The 23,591-nt window shown below is 38.1% G+C and overlaps 1 protein-coding gene across 1 annotated transcript; it reads left to right on the forward strand.

The window, feature by feature from the left end:
- Positions 1 to 7,072: 7,072 nt before the first annotated feature.
- Positions 7,073 to 16,265, forward strand: ddx54 (DEAD (Asp-Glu-Ala-Asp) box polypeptide 54). Its single transcript, XM_032570814.1, has 20 exons — positions 7,073 to 7,325; positions 9,183 to 9,309; positions 9,417 to 9,487; positions 9,570 to 9,758; positions 9,889 to 9,938; positions 10,023 to 10,064; positions 10,157 to 10,252; positions 10,997 to 11,118; positions 11,200 to 11,261; positions 11,695 to 11,826; positions 12,690 to 12,900; positions 12,994 to 13,125; positions 13,214 to 13,435; positions 13,516 to 13,589; positions 13,677 to 13,865; positions 14,861 to 15,006; positions 15,099 to 15,212; positions 15,323 to 15,430; positions 15,537 to 15,625; positions 15,716 to 16,265. The coding sequence occupies exons 1-20, from the start codon at positions 7,215 to 7,217 to the stop codon at positions 15,976 to 15,978; spliced, it is 2,550 nt and encodes an 849-aa protein (XP_032426705.1). The 5' UTR covers positions 7,073 to 7,214; the 3' UTR covers positions 15,979 to 16,265.
- The last annotated feature ends 7,326 nt before the right edge of the window (positions 16,266 to 23,591 follow it).

Consider the following 23,591-nt stretch of genomic DNA (forward strand, 5'->3'; position numbering starts at 1 on the left):
CTATATAAAGAAACCCAAAAAGAGATAATAAGCTGGCTTTCTAATGTGTTTTTTGCACTGGTGGTCTTTACTCATTAGTAGGTTGGCAGGAAAAAGGGCAGTTAGTGCAGAAGAAGAAGAAAATCACTTCAGGCACTTTCATACAGGTCTCCTTCTCCTGCCAGGTCTTTGTTGAGGGAGGTGAAATACAGAACATATTCAAATATCGGTCAGTCTTAAACCAAAACCTTCAGGTTTCTTCCAGAAAGCTGAAAATTAGGAGGCATTTTCTGAATCACAGTGAGTGAAAAAAGTAGGCTAGTCTTTTTTTTTGTGTATACACAAGTTGTATGTTGTCTGAAATTTCATGGTTTTGTGTGTGGGAGGTTTTTCAAGCTCTGACGAGAGGCTACTACTGACTCCAGCTCATTATGGAGCTTCTCTATTCCCTACTTGTTTTCCCTGTAAGTTTTTTTTTGGTTATCTCGTTTTTGTTTGTTTTTGCTTCAAATTTTAGGCAAGGCCAAGTGAAAACATCCTCTTTAGTCATTGTCTATGTTGAATTAAACACTTGAAGGAGTTTTATTTCCATCCAGCTTGTCATAACAGGGAATCGTGTTATGTTTTCCATCAAATGGCTTGGATAAACTCTCCCATTTACCAGCAGGTGATATTTGTATCTTAGGATCCCCTTAATGTTATTATTCAACAAATGGTGGAAAAGGTCTAATATTTCACCTGCTTAGGCTCATTCAGAAAAAAAACTCAATATTTGAGATTTACCTTTGTTCTGAGAAGTAATGAATCCGTAATGGGGAGTTTCTCTTAACACTAACCCAGCTGAACTGAGAGCTGTGAAGCATAAAAGAGCAGCTCTAGTGAAAGTCCCAATGCTGATGCGCGCATCCCGCTTTTGCCTCAACCTTTTTCCTCTTTGCCGTGTTCCAGGCCTCATTCATTTCTGCTGAGCCTTTGAGTGATAAAACCATGACATGAGGAGTGAGAGAAGGATCGACTTGGAGGGGAGAAAGGAGGTCCAGCAGTACCGCATTGATGAAAGCAAACCTCCCCCGAGCTGCTCCCGACTTAACTTAGGATACACAAAAGCTGCTTTAAATACCCTTGAAGTCACTGCCACCGGCTAGTTTGGAGTGACAGTGACAAAAATAGGGAGGGCTGCAGGGCTCTAAATACTTGATGAAATTGCAATTAAGACACCAGAAGAGGAACTGAGCCTGCAGCAAGCGGTGGCCAAAAAGAAACAACATAAATGTAAGAAGGGAATGCATGAAAAGTTAATTCAGCACCATGGGTTTTAATTCTGGGCATCTGTCACTGCGCATAACCCTGCCCTAAAAGTACAGGAGAGATGAAACTGAAATTTGTCATTAGGTCTGCCCAGCAGGGTCTCTGCAGCATTAATGAGCAGTAATCTGGCTGTACAACATGGAAAAATATTCTTATGGCTACATCCGCCAACAACTGCATCAGCTACAAGGTCTAAAGCCACTGAAGTTTGAAATTACTATCCCTCCACTATTGGTGTGGCAGAAGAAATAATCAAGGGTCTCTTTCGCATGCCTCTAGGGACATTTATTTCTCATGTCCGGTGATTATCACCCTAATGCTGGAACTAGCTGTAAGATTAACTACCCAAGCCCTAAAGCAGAAGTGCCTTTTAGCTCTCAGAATTTCAAGTAATTGAAAGTTTGACCCAATGTATGTGCCTCTGCAGTTTTACACTAAAAGAGAGAGCAAAGCCGGATACTACTTATACAGCAAGGGAGACGACTAACTGAAAGGGCTTAGGCTTTGCCACAGAAAAGTAAGCACTTTTGAATTTTTCTTTATTGCTCTAAAAGCCATCTCCTATGATTTTTCTGCATGAATTATATATACCTTTGTGCCACCGCTTGAACTCCCCAATGCACACCCTTGCAACTTGCCTTTGCAAGACTGAATATAATGTATTTTCTTGATTTGTATTAAATAATGATGAAAGCTCATACTGCTAGGGAAGTCTTCCTTGGATTTGTTGATTTCTTCTTTTTTTGTCATTCGGTTCTTTGAATGACTGTTATGTCCATCAACCAACCAGTTTTCAACACCAAATGAATTTCCAAAGCAATTTCTATGAATTTACTTATACAAAAAGCAGTTGAAGCCTTATAATGTGAAATATTGCTGCAAAAATGTCTTTTATAGGGAAAATAACATGACACAAGCACAAATAACCAAGTACAAAATGTCTTTTGTAAATTAGAATTTATTTTTTTGTGCAAGAACTAAGCTCACTGAAACTCCACAACTGTCTAAATCTCAGGTGTCCAAAGCGCAATTATTTTGATGTTCTAATTCCGAGATTAAAGGCCTTTTTCTAATCTGAGGAGAAAGTTTAGAAAGGGGTTTTGTAAAAACTAATGTTTTTACAAGACCCCAGAGACTCCACTAATATTCATTTAAGAATCCACTTGGGGCATTTGAGCAAAAACTGATTTGTTGGGTCAGATATGGGCTGGAGGTAGGAAAGTCTACCTATCCTTGCATAAAGAACTTCACAGATTGATGCTGTGCACACATAATACTCAATGCAGAGAAGTCCCAGCTGGAATTTAAACCCTACTAAATATTGGTACAAGGAAACACCGCTAACCACAGATCTGGCAGGTCCGGAGTTGGCAGTTTGTGGTTCTTTAGTTCCTGCAGAGTAATTTCTATGTACCTTGGTCAATAATAAAATAAATACCATTTGAATTTGACCATAAAAGCAAACAAATTTCATACTGTAGGTATTTTGAAACACTTTCTTTTTTCAAATGATCATTTAGGTTTTAGTCAAGTTAGGCAAAGATGGCTGTTTTGATTGCTCTATTTAAATAAAGTAAGGAGGTTGCCTTTATGATTTCATGTTCACGTTCAGCTCTAGGTGTAAAATTGTACCATTTTAATGGACACAAAATGGTACAATAATCGGCCGAGAATGTCTGGAAATCATTATTAGAATTAGCAATAGAAAGAAGTTTTGAAAAGATGCTTTTGTTTGGGCTTAAATGAGGGTTCAGTTTGTCTAAATGACACAAATTATATGGCAGGAAAGCCGATCTAGAGTTGAAAGGGTCAAAGTGTATGGGGATATTCATGCCCCATATGCCATGTCGTTTCATCCAGAATTTTTTGCAGAAATATGGAAAATTATAATTCTCTCATTAAAAATGTTAACATTTTTCTGATATGGTGAGTATATTACACTTTAAAATCCGGTTCTTGTGAAGCTTCCCCTTAAATAAGCTACCAGATCTGTCTACTGCATTAACATAATACCATTATGAGACCTCTCGAGCATGCAGACACTGCCAGAACATTGGATCTTAGTGTTCTTTAGTCCAATCAGCGACCAAACGGTTTGTGTGTGTCCCTTCTTTCTCCCTGCCCTGGAGCCTGAAGGTAACCCTCAGGGCCCTCCCTCCATCTGCTGCTGTCACTGACGGATCCATCCGCAGTGCAAAGCCGTCCCAGTGAGCTCAAAGACAACGCCTTGCCTGCCCTTAGTCTTATTTTGCTCACCAGTTTATTTTTACAGCTGGATAATACAGACATGTTTGAGCATTTGATGTAATGTAACATCTCCATGTTCATTCACAGTCATTTCCTCAATATGCAAACATTTTTATAGGATTCAACTCCAGCGCTGACACATCCTCACAAACAGCCTTTCAACACAGTTTGAAGGGTTGTTGAGATTAATGTGCCTTTCGGATGTACAGTGGACTGTCATGGAAAATTAACACTGAATTTAAAGGGTTTCTGGAGGGACTGCCTGACTTGTTACTGTTCATCAGTCATGATACTAATTTGATGTTTGGACTCTGTTTAAAATGCCATCTCAACGCTGTGCTAGCTTTTTAAGCAGCGAAAAATAAATAATAACAAAATGACTTACACGGAGAGGATGGAAAAATATTTAACTGCTACCACGATTTAAAAGATTATTATTTTTTTTACAATCATCAGCTCAATCTATTAATTTAAGCACTCCTATCAATCTCGCGGGCTTAGAGAGGCAGCATCTGTCAAGCTGGACCACTTTCTGAACTCTCCAAAAAGAGTTGAGTTGACATCTGTTACTAATCATTTGATTCTGTATCCATTTAGACACTAATACTCAGTAAATTGGTGTATTTGTATATAAACTCAGCCCATGTTTTAGATAAAACAGCTTACAAGACAGATTTTTTTTATTGTTTAGGTCAATACTCTCTTAAATTCTTACATTGACCTATCTAAAAGTCTACCTATCCTTGATAAAATGCCAAAGTTTTATGATGCAAAACAAATCAAACCCTGATGAACCACATTAAGATTTTCTCCACTGATAATTTGACATAGATTATTATTCAACTGCAACTACGTGACTTGGCAAGTCATGATTTGATAATGCCTGTGGTGGTTTAGTGTAGAAAGAGAATTTATTCTAGCATGAACTTTTTAAAACACTTCATCGTCACCATTAGAGAGTAAATTACTTTATCACATTATGACTCATTCATCTGAGTGGTAAAAGGTGTAATTTGGTGTGTATTTAATTTACAATGACCAGTGCTACCTTAACTTCTCAAGCAATAAAAATACCAGTTCAAAAACATATCCTGTAGTTAGATTCAATCTCTTAATCAAGCATGAAAAAGCTCTGCCCAAAAAAGAGCAAACATCTTTACGCAACACATTCTTCTCATGTTTTCGATTATTGTTGTCTTTCATGCAAGTTTGGACCAAATGTCCTTGAAATATAATCAAATTAAAAATATTGAAATCAATGACACCTGTTCTTTATGTTTCATATGTATTCGTACACCCTATTCAATAAATGATTGAGATCTCAAGGGCTTTCTGATTTGTAAGTGGGTGTTACTGAGAGAGTAAGAGGCTGTTGATATTCTGTTCGACGTGTCATTACACGAATAAAAGACAAGAAAGATTGCGAAAAAGTGAAAAAAAAGGAAAAGGAAAAATAGGAAAGAACAAAAAACTGAACAAGAAGAAAAGAGAGAAATGAAAAAAGAGAAATGAAAATATGCTATTTTACATTATACACTTAGAGTTTTGTCCCAAACACAGAGTTAAGACTTCAAAGAAATGACTGAAGCGGTTCACTTGAAGTTGAACCAGTGATTAAGACAGGCCAGACCTAGTCTAAGAAACTGAAACTTGAGTTCATGCCCGGAACTGTGGAAACTGAACTGGGAGTACATCGGTTCCACCATCTGGCTTTTTTTTCTTCTTAAGACGCCTTACTGAAACAACGAACCTCCCTTTGCAGCCATATCTTAATCTCTTTTTTTAATCCCTTACATTACCTATAAGGACAACACTAACAGCTGGCTGCTCCACTTTCCTTATAGCATACCCTGCAGGCCTTCCAGTTTCTGAACCGGTCTATTTTTTACTCACCCTGCCAGACTGTAAGAGAGTGTATAAATGCATTTAGCTTCAAGCTGTTACCATGGTGTTGTCTTATTTATTGTACATCAGCCTGCTGGCATCAGGCAGCAGAGCACACATTTTGGCTGCTATAAACATCTGTTATCATCCTGACAACAAATCTTTACTCAGAGATTTGAAAAAGTTAGCTTCAAGTGTTTAAAACCAACTTAAAAAAAATAAAGTGCCAAATTTGTTTTAAGTCAGTGAAACAACACAGAACATTTGCAAGCATTAATTGTTTAAATGCAATTCAGTGCTCACATTTTATTTTTACTTCAATTCTTATACACTTTATCAATGCAGCAGCTAATCATGCATCCTCATTAATTTCCACATGATTACATTTTTTTTCAAAAATAGACAATGGCAACACGTTTTCAGAATAAAACAATATGTTACTCAAGTGTCCATTTTATGCTGCAGGCTTGCTCAAACTGCAAAAATAAGAAAAATAAATGCAACGCTTCAGATTTGATCCCCATGCAGCTTGCAGTCTGGTTGGGTATTTTCAGTCACAGCTGTCCGTTTAATATTTGGGACTGAAAGATTTCTTTTTTAACACAGAACAATGTATTTTGCATCAACAGCAGCTCGATTGGGGGATTATAAAATATTGTTTTATTCAATGTCTGTATTTTTCTCGCAGTCTTTTGTGATATTAAAGTATAAGTATTATTTTATATCAGGAAAGTTCTTAAGCTCAGAGACACTAATCTTGGTTTTAACAAGAAATCCTGCACATTTTTTTCTGTGCAGAAAATCTGTAACTTACTTAAAAGTGATCTGCACTAACTTTCTACAACTTTTTCCTGATAATTTAGTAAGAAAAAGGCAGCTTTGAACTCGGCCAATAATGACCAATAACGCTGCCATCAATATTGAATTTCTTTAGTACAGACGTTACCTCAGCATGTTTAAGATAAGTTGCCAATAAATGTAGCCAACTCATCCAGTGTAATTGATGGAAAAGAAGCAAATGACTCCAAGCACTGAGGACTATCCATATCAGGAAGGGAAATCAGATTTCAAGGCCATTACCTTATTAAAAAAATGAAAAATGTGTTGCAGCCATCATCAGAAAAGTTACCCAGAATGCTGAGGTGGAGGCGACATAATACCCTTGATTGTGTCAAATACTTTAGAGTTTTTCTTGCTACAGAAATGAGATTACCAAAATTAGAGGACCTAACCTCTAATTTCACTGCCTCATAATAAGAGAAAATAAGCTGGAAGTACTCACAATGGACAAGCCTGTGGACTTCCACCATCTTTTGCTTTTTGACAGGAACATATAGGGCCTTGAACCTGACCATTTAACAAAGGTAAAGAAAAAAAATAACAGAGCCATAACTAGTTTTGTAAAGAGTAAGGTTGAGAATGGCAAGGCAGTGTTCATTGAAAGACTTAACCCCTCATCACTAGCGCAATTTATAAAACTGAAAAGAGAAGGGAACTTAAAAATAACAGAATCCCCAATAAAGCACCTGCACTTAATACAAACTTGAATAAACGCCTGTGACAAACAGAAGCGGACTTTGACCAGCTTCCGCTGATTTGAACGGCGCTTAATCCTCCGTGGCAGTAGGTGGCGACGTCGAGCTTCAAGCGACGGCAAAAGCAGAAGAAAGCTTTTACTTCCCCACGTGTTCAACGTATCTGCTAGGAGTGACATGGTGTAGGGAGAAGAAATAAGCTGTTTTTTGTAATCTGTTTATATATTTAAAACCCGACTGTAGAGACAGCAAGGTGGCAAGATGGCTCAGAGAAAGAAGAAGCTGACGAAGAAAAAAAGACATAACAGGGAGCAGGAGGTTGACTCTGATGGAGACTTTCAGCTGGCTGCTGAAATTAAAGACGATGATAGTGTAAGTCACAAGAGTTTTGAACTACTTTCCCCTGAAAAATAATCAACATGTTTTCTACATCTAAATGTATTAATCGGTTCGCTAGTGGCAGCATGGGTGGCTGTCTGTACAGATAGAAGTATATCTCAGTGGTAGAGCATTTGACTGTTGATTAAGAGGTTTCCGATTCAAATCCGTTTGCCCCCTTTGTACGGTTTTGGTTAATTTTACTACAAACAATTGATTATTATCATTAAATTACCACATGTAGGCTAGTTTACCGTTTCAATGTCCAATTACGCCACTGTTGTCCTGAAGCGATGCCCGCGTTGACCAAACACAGTGACACATTGTTTTAGCCACTATAACCTCCTTGTAAACAACATTATACTCGATCGCCTGCAGAGAACGGTAAAATACAAAGCAGTTACTTTACTTGACATTACATTGACTCTTTATATGCACCAAAACATGGCAGCAAATACCCTTTTCCCTCAGGGTGACTAAAATAGTAGTGCTTGAATCCGCAGTCTTACAAAAATATTCACACCCCTTAGACTTTTTCCACACTCCAGTCACAAACTTCAAAGTATTTCATTGGGAAATACAAATGTCAATTTGTAATCTGCCTCAGTTAGTCTATTCACATTGAATGTTAATTTTTTGACTGACTTTCTGACTTCTATGTCTCTATCAGTTTTTTACATTTAGAGACAGAAATGCTTGTCTATTCTTCTTTCATATTTGAGGGAAAAGTGTAAGTGATTGTAAATTTATGTTTAAGGCTTCCTGAACATATCGGGATTTAGATCTGGGTCACTATGAGTGTGTTTTGACCTAAACAGTCACTGGAGTGTCAGTGTGTGCAGTACTGACAGTTACAAAGAACAGCTTGGACAAAATATTTAAAAGGATACAAACTTTCAATTATCAAGATGTTCATCCGTTGCATTGATGTTGCAGTTAGATGGACTAAAGTTCCCCTTTCACATCCTTAGTGGATGAGAAGCGAAATCTCATGAAGAATGGCGGGGATAGAAGAAATGAAAGCATCAGGAAAGTTTGGATTGATTGTAACTGAAGTCATCATCACAATTTTCAGGATGATCCCTGCTAAAGAAATCCCCATAGCATGATGCTGCCGCTACACATGGATGTTGTCTTCAGGGCTATATGCAGTGTCAGTTTTTCTCCTTACATTGTGGGTTGCATACAGGCCAACGTATGGTTAGGTTAGGGCTACATGCTTCACTTTTTAGGTTTTTTATTTGTGCAAAACTATTTATGAAACAAACACCCTTTTTATTTCAGTCCTCTGTTTTACTTTGTGTTGATTAATCACAGGAAATCCCAATAAAATCCGTGCAAATATGAGGTCATGCTGTGACAAAAATGTCTTAGGTGTCCCTAGTAGGGATGCTTCAATCAGGTGTTTTGCTGCCGATTCCGATACTGATCATCCATGGGGCCGATCTTTGCCAATCATTTGGATTGGCTGTTAATTTTTCGCTTTAGGTATAAATTCTACTATGTGATCTGGCAAAATGAAAAAAATGATCTGGTAATAAATTCACCTAATTTAGACATAAAACATGTAAAATACTTGCAGGCACAATACAGTAGCTATTCAGTCAAAAGGACAACTAAAAACCTGCAATCAGTAAAATAATATTTAACAGTGAGGTTGTATGTACCCTAAATTATACTTGAGTCAAATAATAATTATTATAATAATAATAATTTCACGGAAATCGGCCGATAATGATCGGTGGCCGATCGATCGGCGCACCTCTTGTCCTTACTATAACAACCACGCTGTTCCTTATAATTCAGTGTTATCAACTAGTGATGGACATGTTGTCTTGCTAATGCTCACAGCCAGGGAGGAAACTGCCACGCTTCCCTGTGGTGTCAGATTGCACATCTGATGTGGAGCCCGACACCAGGGAACTCGTCCGAGCCCAAAACAAGAAGAAGAAAAAGTCTGGAGGGTTTCAGTCCATGGGTGAGCTGCTTTTCACTGCTTTATGGCATGTTATTTATTGACTTTTTAGATCTGATTTTTCTTGATCTACAGTCAGTAGAGTTTCATAACTTTATATGTAATTCCAGGTCTCAGCTTTCCTGTTTATAAGGGTGTCATGAAAAAGGGTTACAAAGTCCCTACTCCAATTCAGAGGAAGGTATGTCAGTCTAATCTTTGGATCATGTTGTGAAATAGTTGTGACATTCTTGGCGTTATATTTCTTCTTTTCCCCTCATCAGACCATTCCTGTGATTCTGGACGGGAAGGATGTGGTTGCCATGGCAAGGACAGGCAGCGGGAAGACGGCTGCTTTTCTGGTTCCCATGTTTGAGAAACTGAAGGCCCCTCAAGCCCAAACAGGAGCCCGAGCTCTCATCCTGACCCCCACCAGAGAATTGGCCCTCCAGACCATGAAGTTCACAAAAGAGGTCTGTTTGGCATGTATTCAGGTTTTCAAGATGGCTGCTGTGTTTTTATTCTTTTGGTTTGAAACATGTTAAATGTTAATTAATGTTGAGTAAAGTTTCTTCTGATTTTGTTTTTTCTTTTGTTATGTAGCTGGGTAAATTCACACGCTTGAAGACTGCTTTAATTCTTGGTGGAGACAGGTTTGTAACTCCTCTTTTGTATTATTTTTGTTGTTTTGTTGTCTCTTTAAATGTGTGGTAACAGTAAATATCCCCCATTTCCAGCATGGAGGATCAGTTCGCCGCGCTTCATGAAAACCCAGACATGTAAGTTTTTCAATTTAGCATCATCCTCCAAGTGGTTTTACCCATATGCACGTTAAGAAAGTAAAGATCTGAGATCTGCTGTCTTCCTACAGAATTATTGGCACCCCTGGTCGTCTCATGCACGTCATCACAGACATGAACCTGAAGCTGCACGGTGTGGAGTATGTGGTGTTTGATGAGGCTGACAGGTAAATCACAGTTCCTTTCAAAGGTATTCACACACGAGTAGCTTTGTTTCACTTTATCATAGAACAAACACAACATTCATTGTTTTTACTTGTAATTTTATGTGATAGTCCAATAAGAATCAGTAATTATGAAGTGGATGGTAAATGAAACATAGCTTTCCAAAAGGCATGTTTTGAAAAGCCATGTTTCAAAACACAACTTTTTTATTTATTCATATCTATTTTTATTTTATCAAAATAAAAAAATAAAATATTTTTACTTTGATATTTTTTCTACCAGATTTGCAAACCTAGAGACTGAACCTTTTGTCTTTACTTTGACTAGACCATTCTAGCACATGATCAAACACAGGGGCGTCCATTTATAGCCTGTGGAAGGATTTTGTGCAAATTTAATACACAAGCTTTACTGGTTAATTCACATAAACGTAAAAAAAAAAATTTAATGGTCAAATTTGTACTGATTCTAGTCCTTATATAAAATGATAAAGCAAATTAAAATCTTACGAAAATCAAGACAGGCGATGAATGACATTTTAATTTAAAGTGACGAATTGGTTAATGAAGATCAAGACATTTTCTACAAAATTTCATCTTTGAAAAAGCATCTAATTCTCTCTAGTGCAGAAAATTCACTCCTTAAATCCACTTCAAGTCAACTTGTGGGTCTTGAAGCTACGCATGAAATCTTTTGCAGTGAAAAGATTTGACTTTTTTTTGTCTTCCCCCGCTCCCTCCTCTCAGGCTGTTTGAAATGGGTTTTGCCGATCAGCTTCAGGAGATCATCCGCAGGCTTCCAGACACCAGACAGACCCTCCTGTTCTCCGCAACTCTGCCCAAACTCTTGGTGGAGTTCGCCAGAGCCGGTGAGATCAGCTGTTTCGCTCTTTCGTGACTTGCCATCAAATGTTTAATCTGGTTTGGACTGAATCAACTTCTGTCTCCAGGACTGACAGAACCTGTGCTGATTCGCCTGGATGTTGATGCAAAACTCAGTGACCAGATTAAGGTAAGTTAGAGACTGAATATATGCCCCTTTTTCTGCAGTAGCCTTAATTTCCATACGTTGGGGTAGTCATCAGTGAATTTTTGTTTGGATGTGTGGCGGAAATTTTGTTGATTTAAATCAGCAGAAGAAACTATTGTTTACAATCAGATAAATAATATTTATAGGCTTTTGTCTCTTTATAAAACATTAATGTTTTAAAAGCTTGCGTTAGTTTGTTCCTTTGACGTTATGCATCCACAATCCTAACGTGGATTCATGAACCTTCCCTCATTTTGTCGTCTGACATTGAAATAACTCAATTTTTGTTTAGTTTCACCCAAATTTCTAAAGACGTCAATGAAAATGGTTTTAATCACCCTGTCAAGTTTCATTAATTTCAGTGAAATGAATGTCCAGCTCTCCTCAAATGTTTTCTGATCATGTCGTCCATCAGCTGTCGTTCTTCCACCTGCGTGTGGACGACAAGCCGGCGCTGCTGCTGCACCTCCTGAGGAATGTGGCAAAGCCTCAGGAGCAGACGGTGGTCTTTGCTGCCACCAAGCATCATGTGGAGTACCTGAATGAGGTGAGATTCACCACCAGACCAACTCTGTGTTTGCTCTTTCATGAATTTATTCTATAGTGTTTGTTTTACAGCCGTATCTCATTTTCTGGCTTGCCTTTGGTTGAGATGGATATCGCTATCTGTTAAGACTTTTCTGATATTTTATACAGCATCTTAGAATATTTTAAATCGAACATGGCTTCTAAACTGTCTGGGAAAGTGTTGAATTTGGTTTAAGACCTTTCCAGGTTGACTGTGGCAAAAGAACAAAAAAGTATTTGGAAAAATGTTTGTATTTTCATCCAGGTATCAATCAATCTGTCTTTCCGGCCCTTTTCTACTTACGTTCCTCACTGCAAAAAGAACATTTTTTGATCTACCAAGTTTATAGCACAACTATCGTGCACTTGAAATGAGACAAAACTTACTTAAAAGTAATTTTCCAGCAAGATACAAGAGCTTGTTTTAAGTTAATAATTCCATAATATTGATGAAAAAGTCCTAGTTATAAGTGAAATAATCTACCAGTGGAATGTGGTATTTTTCCCATATAATAAGTTAAAATGCCTTTTTTTCACTGGCAGATTATTTTACTCATAACTTGTCTTATTTCAGGTGTATTATGATATTTGCACTAGGAACTAAATCAAAAATGCTTTGTTAGATTTCACTTTCTTTTGATCTTTACTTTATTTTCCCCCATCACTTCATCCGTTCCTCAATTTTCCTCATACATCCTTCTATCTGTCCATCCCTTTTTCTGTTTCCATCCATCCAATGAAGAATTCCAAATTAAAAATGTGTAAGAACCCTGTTGAACGAGAAAAAGAAAAAAAATCTCTTTGAATACTGTAAAGTAAAAAGTGCTTCCATGTGTCCTGCAGCTGTTGTCTTCAGAAGGCATCGAGTGCGCCTACATCTACAGCGCCCTCGACCAGACTGCCAGGAAGATCAACATCGGGAAGTTTGTGCACCGGAAAGCCATGGTGCTTATTGTCACTGATGTAGCGGCTCGTGGTATAGACATCCCCCTGCTGGACAATGTCATCAATTACAACTTTCCCTCCAAAGCAAAACTCTTCTTGCACAGAGTCGGTTGGTGCTTTATTCTTTGACCTCATATATTTGTTTTCCTCACTTATTACTGGAGCTCAGGAGACTGAAGTACCGTTTGCCTTATCCAATCAGGCCGTGTGGGACGTGCGGGACGCAGTGGTACAGCATACAGCATGGTGTGTCCAGATGAAATGCCGTATGTCTATGATCTCCACCTGTTCCTTGGAAGGCCTGTTCAGTTTGCGACAGCTGACCACACACAGGGTAAACGTTGTAGACGGCCTTTCGGCTCTTGTCGTGATTAAAAACTGTTTGAGGTTTAATTTTTCTGTTTTTATTCATTTTTTTCCAGATTCAGACGGTGTGTTTGGAAGAGTCCCTCAGAGCATCTTGGATGACGAAGGCTCCCATCTGATCACGGCTCATGAAAACTCCCTGGACCTGCAGAACCTGCATCGCGTCTCAGAGAACGCCTACAAGCAGTACCTGAAGTCCAGACCGAACCCGTCGGCAGAGTCAATCAGGCGGGTGAAAAGCACCGATGTGTCCAGCATGGCCGTACATCCGTTACTCGGTCAGTTTGAGGAAGGAGCTTTTTAAAAATGGGCTCACAGCACAGCATGGCCGACGTTTAATTTTTAATATTTTTTCTAGGTTCTGGTTTGGAGAAAAATGAGCTGGAGCGCCTTCAGTTGGTCGACGCAATTAAGAGCTATAAGTCCAAATCAGTGAGTTCATGGATGGTTCCCCTTAAAGCTGGAATTTGCTGTGAACCAAAGTCTTTAAATACTGTTTTATTTGTCCTTTTCATTTAGACTATTTTTGAAATCAACTCTAACAGTAAGACGCCTGCAAGTGAGGTGATGAGGAAGAAACGGTCAAAGGACAAGCAGATGGTGGACAAGTTTAACAAGCAGAGAGAGGATGTGGCGGCGGGAAGCAGGCTGCGGCAGTCGGCTCCCCCCAGGGCCACTGCTGGTGATAACGAGGAGGAAGATCTGCAGGTAATCAATACAGATCAACTGACCCTTAGTAACAAAGTAAACTTCATATGTTAAAAGTCAATTTAGCAACTAAAGTAAGTATTTGTGAGCAAATTCTGAACTAGAGTATCAGAACTTAAAGATATCTGTGTGTGTATGAGAATAGTAAATGTCCCCGATTCTCTTTATTCATTGGTTTAAGCAGATACGTGTCTATAACTAAACAGAGACAGCCAGATCTGCCTCAGTTTAACCTGCTTTCGAGACATTATCTGGGTTGAAGAGCATGAAGACTTACAATCTAAATCAGGGTTACTTACATAAAAATCTTAAAGGGTAAATAAATAAGGTTTTCAATGAGTCAAAATAAGCAGCTCGTGGACCCTGGGCCTCCTATTGAAGACCACTTATCTAAATCATCACAAAGAAATTGTAAATATTAAATATTAATTTCACAACTAGGAAATCCAAGAATACTTATAAAAAGCTCTGGAAGATCTGATGAGATAGGATTAGTGCACTGTCTTGAAAAGTCCAGAAAAGTTTGCGAATTGCTGGTATCATTTTCCAGGTCTGAATAAGTATGCAAAACAACAGAGTATTGATAAATGCTCGAGTTTCCAGGCTTTATTCCACTTCATACATTTCCCCAAAAATGACTCTTTTCACATCAAGTCACTCCAAAATGATGTAATTAGATTAAGACTTGCCACATCATGAATTCATTTTGACATTTACCCATTAATATTTTAGTTTTTGATTCCTGAATAAAAACCACTCAAAGCTAAAAGCACACAGGAATCAATATTTGGATTCAAGACAACTGGAACTTCAGTTCAGACAAGTTTAAGTAGATTAGGGAAATTGATAGGTCAGTAAAAAAAATAGATAATCATGGGATGTTTTTCACTTTGGGTTAGACATACTAAAAAAATGACAGCTGGGTTTTTATCTCAACTATCATAGCCAGCATTTTGTGGTAGATTTGTACATGCAACTCTCAATGTCTCCACCAGGGGGTGTTCTCAGAGGTGCTCGGAGTTAAGAGAAGGAACGTGCAGGAAGATGGAGAACGCCTAAAGAGCAAGAAAAGCAGGGAAACGGGCAAAGAGGAGGAGTATTACATCCCTTACCGACCTAAAGACTTCAACTCTGAGAGAGGGTGAGGAGAAGACACAGGTTTTCTTTTTATTTATCTACAATTACCGCAAAATGTTTTATATTTAAACTGGTGTTGTGATGTTCTGTTACCAGATTAAGCCTCGGTGGAGAAGGCAGTCATTTTGAACAGCAGGCCTCCTCAGCTGTCCTCGACCTCATGGGAGACCAGGGCGACCAGTTAAACCAGCACAAAAAAATTATGAGATGGTGATTTAAACTCATCGACACTCTAACATGAAACCTTAATGCCTCCTTTTCTAAATGTCTCTCATTTCAATATTTCACACTGTATTTAATATTTTTTTTTTAACCCATAGGGACCGAAAGAGGAAGCGTTTTGTGAAAGAGTCAGGAAAGGAGGAGCAAAACAAGAAGATCAGAACTGAGAGCGGACAGATTGTGCACAACAAGAAACGGAAAAACTTGTATCCTTTTACCAAAGTTTCCATTTGTGAACGTGTTGTCTCTGTTCTGACCTTCCATCTTTTCAGCTGTATTATTGTGATGCTGTGTCACTTGACAACCTGTCAGCTATGAGGAATGGAAGAAGAAATATAAAGTCGAGGATGCGGGATCTGGTTCAGATGGAGAAACGGGTGGAAGGAAGAGATCTGCAGGAGGTACGACACATCCCCCTTTCCTATTTGAAGTGATGCCAATGTTATCTGACAGTAGAAAGAAAAAGTTGCACTCTTTATTTTGTTTTGCAGGTCGTGGCCGGGGCCGGCGAGGAGCCAGCTCCCACAGCCCCGCGGCTCCCCAGGTGACGGCAGGCGGGCGCAGGATCCGATCTGAGCTGAAATCCAGCTCACAGATCTTGAAGCACCGCAAGCTGAAGCAGAAGCAGCAGTTCCTGCAGGGCGGCGGCATGAAGAGAATCCGCAGCAAGAACAAACAGTGGGTGGGAGAGATGAAGAAGTCGGGCTTCGGACGTGGAGGCCAGAAGAAGGGCAAGATGAGGAAGAGGCTGTGAGGGAGAGACGACTGCAGACGGCTGACTGCACCACGAGGGGCTTAATGAGGAGTTCCATGAATCTCCTTGTTTTTATAGTTGTCATGGCGAATTTTGTGACCCTGAGCTACAGGACAATCTGGCGTGATGAAAACCTTGTGGACTTCGAAGGTTTATGCATCACCATACACACAGCTTCCTGACTCCAGAGAGAGGGATGATCCAATCAGATGGACTATATTCCTCTAAAACTTGGCTGAAACTGTATGTTTTGATTTTAATAGCTAAATACATTGAAAGAGACATTATCCTGTGTCTTGTCTTCATTAGAAATGTGTAAGAAGAGAGACGTCTTGGTTTTCCTCTTGGATGTGTTGCATCTCTAAAAGTCCGTCTGGAATAAGCTAATGGAGATTTGTAAACATGGTTCCTATGCAGACTTGAGTAAGGAATTAGATTTCATAATCTTTCTAGCCTGGTCAAATATGAGGGGAAAAAATGTTTATATATATATATATATGTTCGATTCCCGGCCAGGGTCTTTCTGCATGGAGTTTGCATGTTCTCCCTGTGCATGCGTGGGTTCTCTCCGGGTTCTCCGGCTTCCTCCCACAGTCCAAAAACATGACTGTCAGGTTAATTGGTCTCTCTAAATTCTCCCTAGGTGTGAGTGTGTGTGTGCATGGTTGTTTGTCCTGTGTGTCTTTGTGTTGCCCTGCGACAGACTGGCGACCTGTCCAGAGTGTACTCCGCCTCTCGCCTGGAACGTAGCTGGAGGTAGGCACCAGACCCCATTAGGGACAAAGGGTGAACAGAGGAAGGATGGATATATATATATATATATATATATATATATATATATATATATATATATATATATATATATATATATATATATATATGGATAAATAAATTCAAAAAAGACTTATTTCTGAAAGAATGACAAATACAATGGCACTAGTTACGGTATATCTATCTATCTATATATATATATATATATATATATATATATATATATATGTTGTGGTATGTCTAAAACTGGGATGCACTTTCCTGTGATTAGGGTTTTTTTCTTGCTTATAAATGTTCATGAGACAGTACCTTTATAGCAAATAAACTGCATTTCATATATAGATAAATAAAAACGTAACATCCTCATTTTGACTCTGGAGGGGAAAAACTTAGTGCAAACTAATCCTCACTTGTTTACAACCAACAGAAGCAAACAGACCTCAAAATATCTGGGATCAGCTCCAGCAGGGGTGAAGGACAGTATGTTGTCCAGATATCAGCTAATCCTCGTGCAGTGATAGCAAGACTCTGTAAGGCTTTACTTAATATCCCGTCTTCTGTGAAACCGCCGCCCCCTCCTCTGTTATGTACCTGATTATCCCTCTCCCTGTCCTGGGCACTCTCCAGTGGTTCGGGTGCCCTGCAGGCATCAGGAACGACAGCTTTATCTTCGCTTAGGGTTCCCAGGACTGACACAGCATCCACTTGAGATATGACAAAGAGCCTGAGAATGAGAACACAGCTGCTTGCAAAATGGCTGACCAGAGCGCCTGTGGCAAGTTGGAAAAAGAGCTGTTGCACAACTTTTAAAATGTGCAAAAAAAAAATCCTAGAAGCAATCAATGAATGCTAGGTAACTGTAGAAGTATCCATCTTTGATGTTTTAGGTTTCACTTTCTGACATTTCTGATGATTTATGCAGCATTCTTACAGTTTTGAGTCTACTTACACTATGTCTATGATTCAACACTGTAAAGTGACTGGATTAGCAAAGGTCCTACAGGATAAAATGAGTGTGCAAACCAAAAGGTTTTATAGGTTCTGAATTATTCAGGAATGGAGCTGAAGAGCATTGGCACATTTTCATAAAAACTGGCAAAAATAAAATAACTTGACTTTACAATGTTAAATGAAGCCTGCGTTCAAATTTTTGCAGAAACTGTTCCAAGTTAACAGTTTATATATATGCAAACACAGTGCTGAGATTTTTCCCACAGTTATCACATTAATCTTAATCCATTATCAAAGCAATTGTCTGTTTGCAGATATGTGTTTCATTTTCTTTCCCGAGAAGCCATCGCTGCAGTCTGGCTGTCCTCCCTTCTTCGTATGCTCCCACCAATGATAAGATTGCCAGGCTATCGCTTTCAAGGCAGAAGAGCACTTGAAGAATGACAGAGGCAACACGAATGACATCTGCCGCTCCACTGTCCGCATTTTTGCATGAACATTCAAAGGACATTTAAAAGTAGGTAATTTTTCACAAATATTACAATGTGACAAATTTTAAGTTTGAAGTATGCTGTAAAATTATATTTGCCTCCTTGAAGATTTTACTAGTTTGAAAGTTTGAGATAAATTCTTACTATCGAAGATTACCTGAGTAAATACAAAATGAAGTTTTAGAGTGGTGATTTCATTTTTTTTATGTCCACCAGTCCAGTTCAAAGTGAAAAAGTTTGAAGTTAAATCTAATTACTGGGTGTGCCAACCCTGTAATGAAAAATACTTAAATATAATAGGGAGTAGGCTAAAATACCTCAAAAACAACACAGCAGGCCCTGAGCGAAAGAATTTCAAGAACACATGAGAAACAATTTTACAGCTCTGGAAAAATTTAAGAGACCACTGCATTGAGCCCAATTGAAAACCTCATGGTTAATCCACCAAATATTGATTTCTGAACTCTTCCTAAGTTAAAATATCAGTGTTGTTGTTTCTAAATGAATATGAACGTCTTTTTTTTTTTTTTTTTTTGCAATATTTGAGGTCTGAAAGCACTGCATCTTTTTTTGTTATTTTGACCATTTCTCATTTTCTGCAAATAAATACTACATTTTTGCTTGGAACTTCAGAGACATGTTGTCAGAAGTTCATAGAATAAAAAGAACATTCTATGTTAGAATGTTCTTAATTAATGTTCATTTTACTCTAACATACCTATAAAAAGTAAAATTAGAGAAACTGATATCTTAATTTATTCCAGAAATATATATATATAAAAATTAGAAGTATGTGTCAGTCACCCATGAAAAAAACACTAAGGCCTGTCTTACATTTAACTAAAGATTTGATAATTTCCAACACTTTAAGTAAAATATTTTGTGAACTGGCAAGACAACAGTAGACCTTTCCAAAGGTGTGAATCACATTACATCTGGTGTTAAAAAAATATGTTTTTCTGGACCTAAATGACTTTCTGTTTTTGCTGGGACCATACATTTTGCTCTTAGTTAGAAAATCCGGAAGGAGAATGTCCAGCCATCAATTTGTGACCTTAACCTCAACCGCACTTGATCCGAACTACGGGAGGAAGTCATTTTGTTTTTGTGAATGGGTTAACAAAAACAAAATGAAAAATTTTGGAATGTCCTGGTCATTAGGACCTGTGCCTAATTGAGATGCTATGACATGCCATTCATTCTTGAAAACCCTCCAGTTTTAATTCGGCAAAGAAAAAGGGGTCAAAATTCAATCACGGCAATGCAACAGAGTCATTCAGTTAAAGCTTGTTGGCATTTGTTGCTGCTAAGGGTGGCACAAGCTGTTTATGAGTGTAGGGAATGTGTAATTTTTCACTTAGCTCTTTTTTTATATTAAAAAGTGAAGTAGTTGCTTTAAAAATATGTTGTTTGTACACAGGTTATTTATATATAATATTAAAATTCACTTCATGATCTAAAACATCTGTGTTTGTTTTTGGCCCCTTGTTTTCCAGGGGACCCTTAACTGCATCTTTGCTTGCTTATGTCTTGGGCCGGCTCTGCCGACAGCAGAGAATTAAATCTATTATCCACTCCCCTATTACTATTGGATTTTATAGAAATCTGTGTGGTGCCCTTTTAGAATGGGTGGAGCTGGATATTGTTGGGTCAGAAACTGGTTAGCTGGGTTTACTGTCAAATTATAGAGCTGTGGCTTTGTTTAAAAAAATAAATAAATAAAGAGTTCGTGAACAACCTACCATGCAAACGCTCAAAGAGAACCCTGAATTTAGCTCAATCAAAAAGGAAAAAAGTTTGTAGTTGTTCCAGGAGGGTTGTGCCAGAAACTCCCAATTAGAAAGCAGAAATGACTGTAAAGGTTATGTTGGCTGTTACAAAGGTACGGTGAGGTTAAAATGGAACCACATAGAGAATGTGAGCAAACCAATTTGAATTCATAAATCTGAGCCTGAGCTGATGAGGTGTGATCAGATGAAGTTCAGAAATCACCATGAATAAACCTCTTATGATCAAAAACTTTAAATGTCAGGCTTTGGACTGCATAACAAACCCAAATGTTCTCCACTCTAATTGTGAGAGAACTATGTATCATCAGTTATTGGTTTAATAAATGTGGTTCTTCTGCTGTTGAGAAGAAGATGATACAAATTTTAATGTCAATAACTTTGTGATAACTTCAGGTTATTTAGATTACTATGATATAAAAGCGATCTTATTTGATTCCTTAAAGAAATCTTTTGGCTATGATCTCCTGCGCCTGTCAAGCTGTAAATCTGAACACACCATATAAGAAATGAAAATTCACTTCAGCAAGGACTATTTGGTCTAATACAAGCAGTGATGTGTGCCATGAAGGGAAACCCTACCAGCACCCAAAATTGATCTGTTTTGCTCCCCTTTCTACCCCAGTAATCTTCCAGCACAATCCTGTTTTGTGTCTTTCTGAACACAAATCCTGTTCCATGCAGTCCAAGTAGAACAATTACTGCAAATACAAACAAGTGCATTGAGTTAAAGCTACTTAAAATGAACAACATGAACCTACGGAGGAACTCTAAACACCGCCAATAAGCCTACGACATACAAAAATGTATTTATTTTTTTCAACAACAGAGAGGATTAATTTTTACGAATGAGTGAGGCTACACAGGTTAGGGCTGTGAGTTGCACTGAGAGGGAAAACATGTTGGCATGCACATCAGTCCAAGGGTTTAGGATCAGAGGGGGTTATTTTTGGGATGCTCGGTCAGAAAGCCCTTATAAAGAGGTCTTCTCCCGGTGAATGGAAAGTAGGTTATCAGCTCCACTGTCGCTTCTCAATGGGGCCAACTCGTTTGCATCCAGTCAACACCTTCCACGTTTCCCTCTCAGACACAGAAGTCACTCTATATCTCCCTAAAGCGTCACATGGTCTTCACCTGTTCTGGTTATTCACTCTTAAATATAGAAAAATAAACAACTTATATTTTCACCAACTTTAAGCTTCTCTTTACCATTAGCCATTGTACAATTCACAGTGACTGTGACAAAAGACAGAGCCGTATTTCTCTAATCTCCATAGAGTTGGTTGTGCATGATATAAGTGCATTCTTGATTAGGGGCTACTTCGTCTGTTTCAGACTAATAATACATTCTCATTCTTTTTCTGCAACTTATTTCTGGTTGCTTATCGAAGGAATGATCAAACCCCCACTCTCTTTTCAGCTTGAGAGAGATGTCTGTCTCCTTGTGGCTACTCACTTCATTTATCTTGCCCAGGATCAGAGAAACCCTGAAAATCAAAAATAATCACTGAACTCCAATGCATTAGTAGAACTTAAGACTAAAATGATACAGAATCCTTAAGAAAATGGCCACTCCAAATAAATATTAATTTGAAATGCCCAGGACATTAATTTAGTAAGAGGAGATTTATGCAAAGCCAAAAATGCACGTCACCAGTATTGCATCTCACCAAATAAATATAACAAAGAATGAATGATTAAAGAAAAAAATAAGATGTCTATCATGTTGATTATATATTCTGTTCTGAAAAGCAATTTGTATTTGATAACTAGTAGTATAAATATTTACAATTATTATTTTGATGTAGCTTTGTTAACTTCAGATTTATAGGTAAAATGATTTTATCCATCTTTAAACTCAGTTGAATACACTTGTCACCAAAAGGGGGCAGTATAGTCACTGTCTAAAGTCTGACAGAAAGGCCTCCAAGTTAGTCAGTCAGGTTATACAGGCCTGCCATCATAGGTTAAACCCTGACTGTTTCAGAATGAGATTTAAAAAACAACATATTTTTAAGAGTAAACTCTTGTCTGGAGACTAAACGCTAGTGTTAATCTTCAGGAATCACTTTCTAAAAAGGTTTAGCAAAATTCTCAAAGTTATTCGGGATCATTTTGACCTTGCCAGGTGTCGTAAGCATCTCGCATTTTTAGTAGTTTTAACAAAGGCAGGTTTGGAGTGTGTTAGTCTGTTAAACTAAGAGTTTTGATTTGCTTAGGAAAATTTTTGCAATTCCTTTCTTTTCTTCCTGCTTTCGCCTTTTCCACCACACCAGATCCCTGATAGCATGCGAGGTCCTGCCCACCGTCACAGCACGGCGCCAAGAGGGTAAGGCTCTCATGTCAGTGTGTGTTTGTGCATATGTGTGTGTGCAGCAGCAAATTTGGAGGGCAAGGACCCCGGATATGTTGTGGAAGTGTGCAGTGGACAGGGGCCAGACAGGACGTGACCTTCTGAGGGAAGCTCAGTCAGCCTCATAGGCTAAGTTGCCATCAATCAGATCTGATTGTCCCGCCTTCAGTGTACCACTTCAAATTCACTGGGGGATTAAATATGTGAGCCCGTCTTTGCATTGGGTTTTTAATGTAAATTACCAACTGATAAACTGGATTACAGCATCAAGAAGAGTTGTAGTTATTGTAATTGGATACAAAAAAAACACTGTTATGATAAATTGTAAAGCAATTCAATCAATAAAGTTGTTGTAATAGTTTGCGTCTTCAATTAACATGTTATTTTCATAAATTTTCAGGAAAGAATAAGGAAGAAATGCATAAAATGATAGATACTGACAAGTAGTTCAATATTTTTGTTTGTAATGATAAACAAGCAATGAAACAAGGAAAGATTTGTGTTAAGCGCACCGAACTGACTAGCAGCAGCACTGAATATATGAGTAGAAATTGGTCAAGTTTAACACCCAAACGAGCATTAAGATCATTTTGATTATCTAGTTTATTAAAGAAGAAAAAACTCAAAACAAAAAGCGGGACTAAGAATTGTTGGTGGTTAAGCGTTTCCCTGCCACCTCAGACTTTAAAAGATCGTCTTGTTAGGATGTTTCACTTTAGCATCAGCATTGTGACCACAATCAATACTTAAAGCATAATCCAGACTTTTGATAAGTTGTTTCAACCAAGTGGAATATAAATCTTTTCCATCTAAGCCACAGGTCGGACATAGCCTTGGTGCTAAATTCAAACTTGCTAGCAATTGCTAAATCTGGTTTGTTATAGCAACTTCTCACAACTAGATACAAACTTATATATTTGCTCCAACACAGACACTTTCTGAACCAATTGTTTTTTGTTTTTTTTAAACTTTTACTAAGATGACATAATTGTTCACAATATAACCCATCAGCCCTACTTCTGCTAGAAACCGTGGACGATTGAGAATACTTGATCTAAATGTTTATAAAAGATTTAATACAGAAATAAATTAGCTAATATTGTTATAATTGAATGATTAAAGAACATTAAAGTTACAAATTAATATAACAGTTGTTAAAGCAAATGTCTATAATTTTAAAGGATCATTTTCAAAACATTGTCCCAAATCCCTTTGCCTAGAGCACCTACAAATCTAATTGACCTGCACATTTTGTTCCAG

This window comes from Xiphophorus hellerii, chromosome 8 (genome assembly GCF_003331165.1).
Source record: "Xiphophorus hellerii strain 12219 chromosome 8, Xiphophorus_hellerii-4.1, whole genome shotgun sequence".
Taxonomy (NCBI): Eukaryota; Metazoa; Chordata; class Actinopteri; order Cyprinodontiformes; family Poeciliidae; genus Xiphophorus; species Xiphophorus hellerii.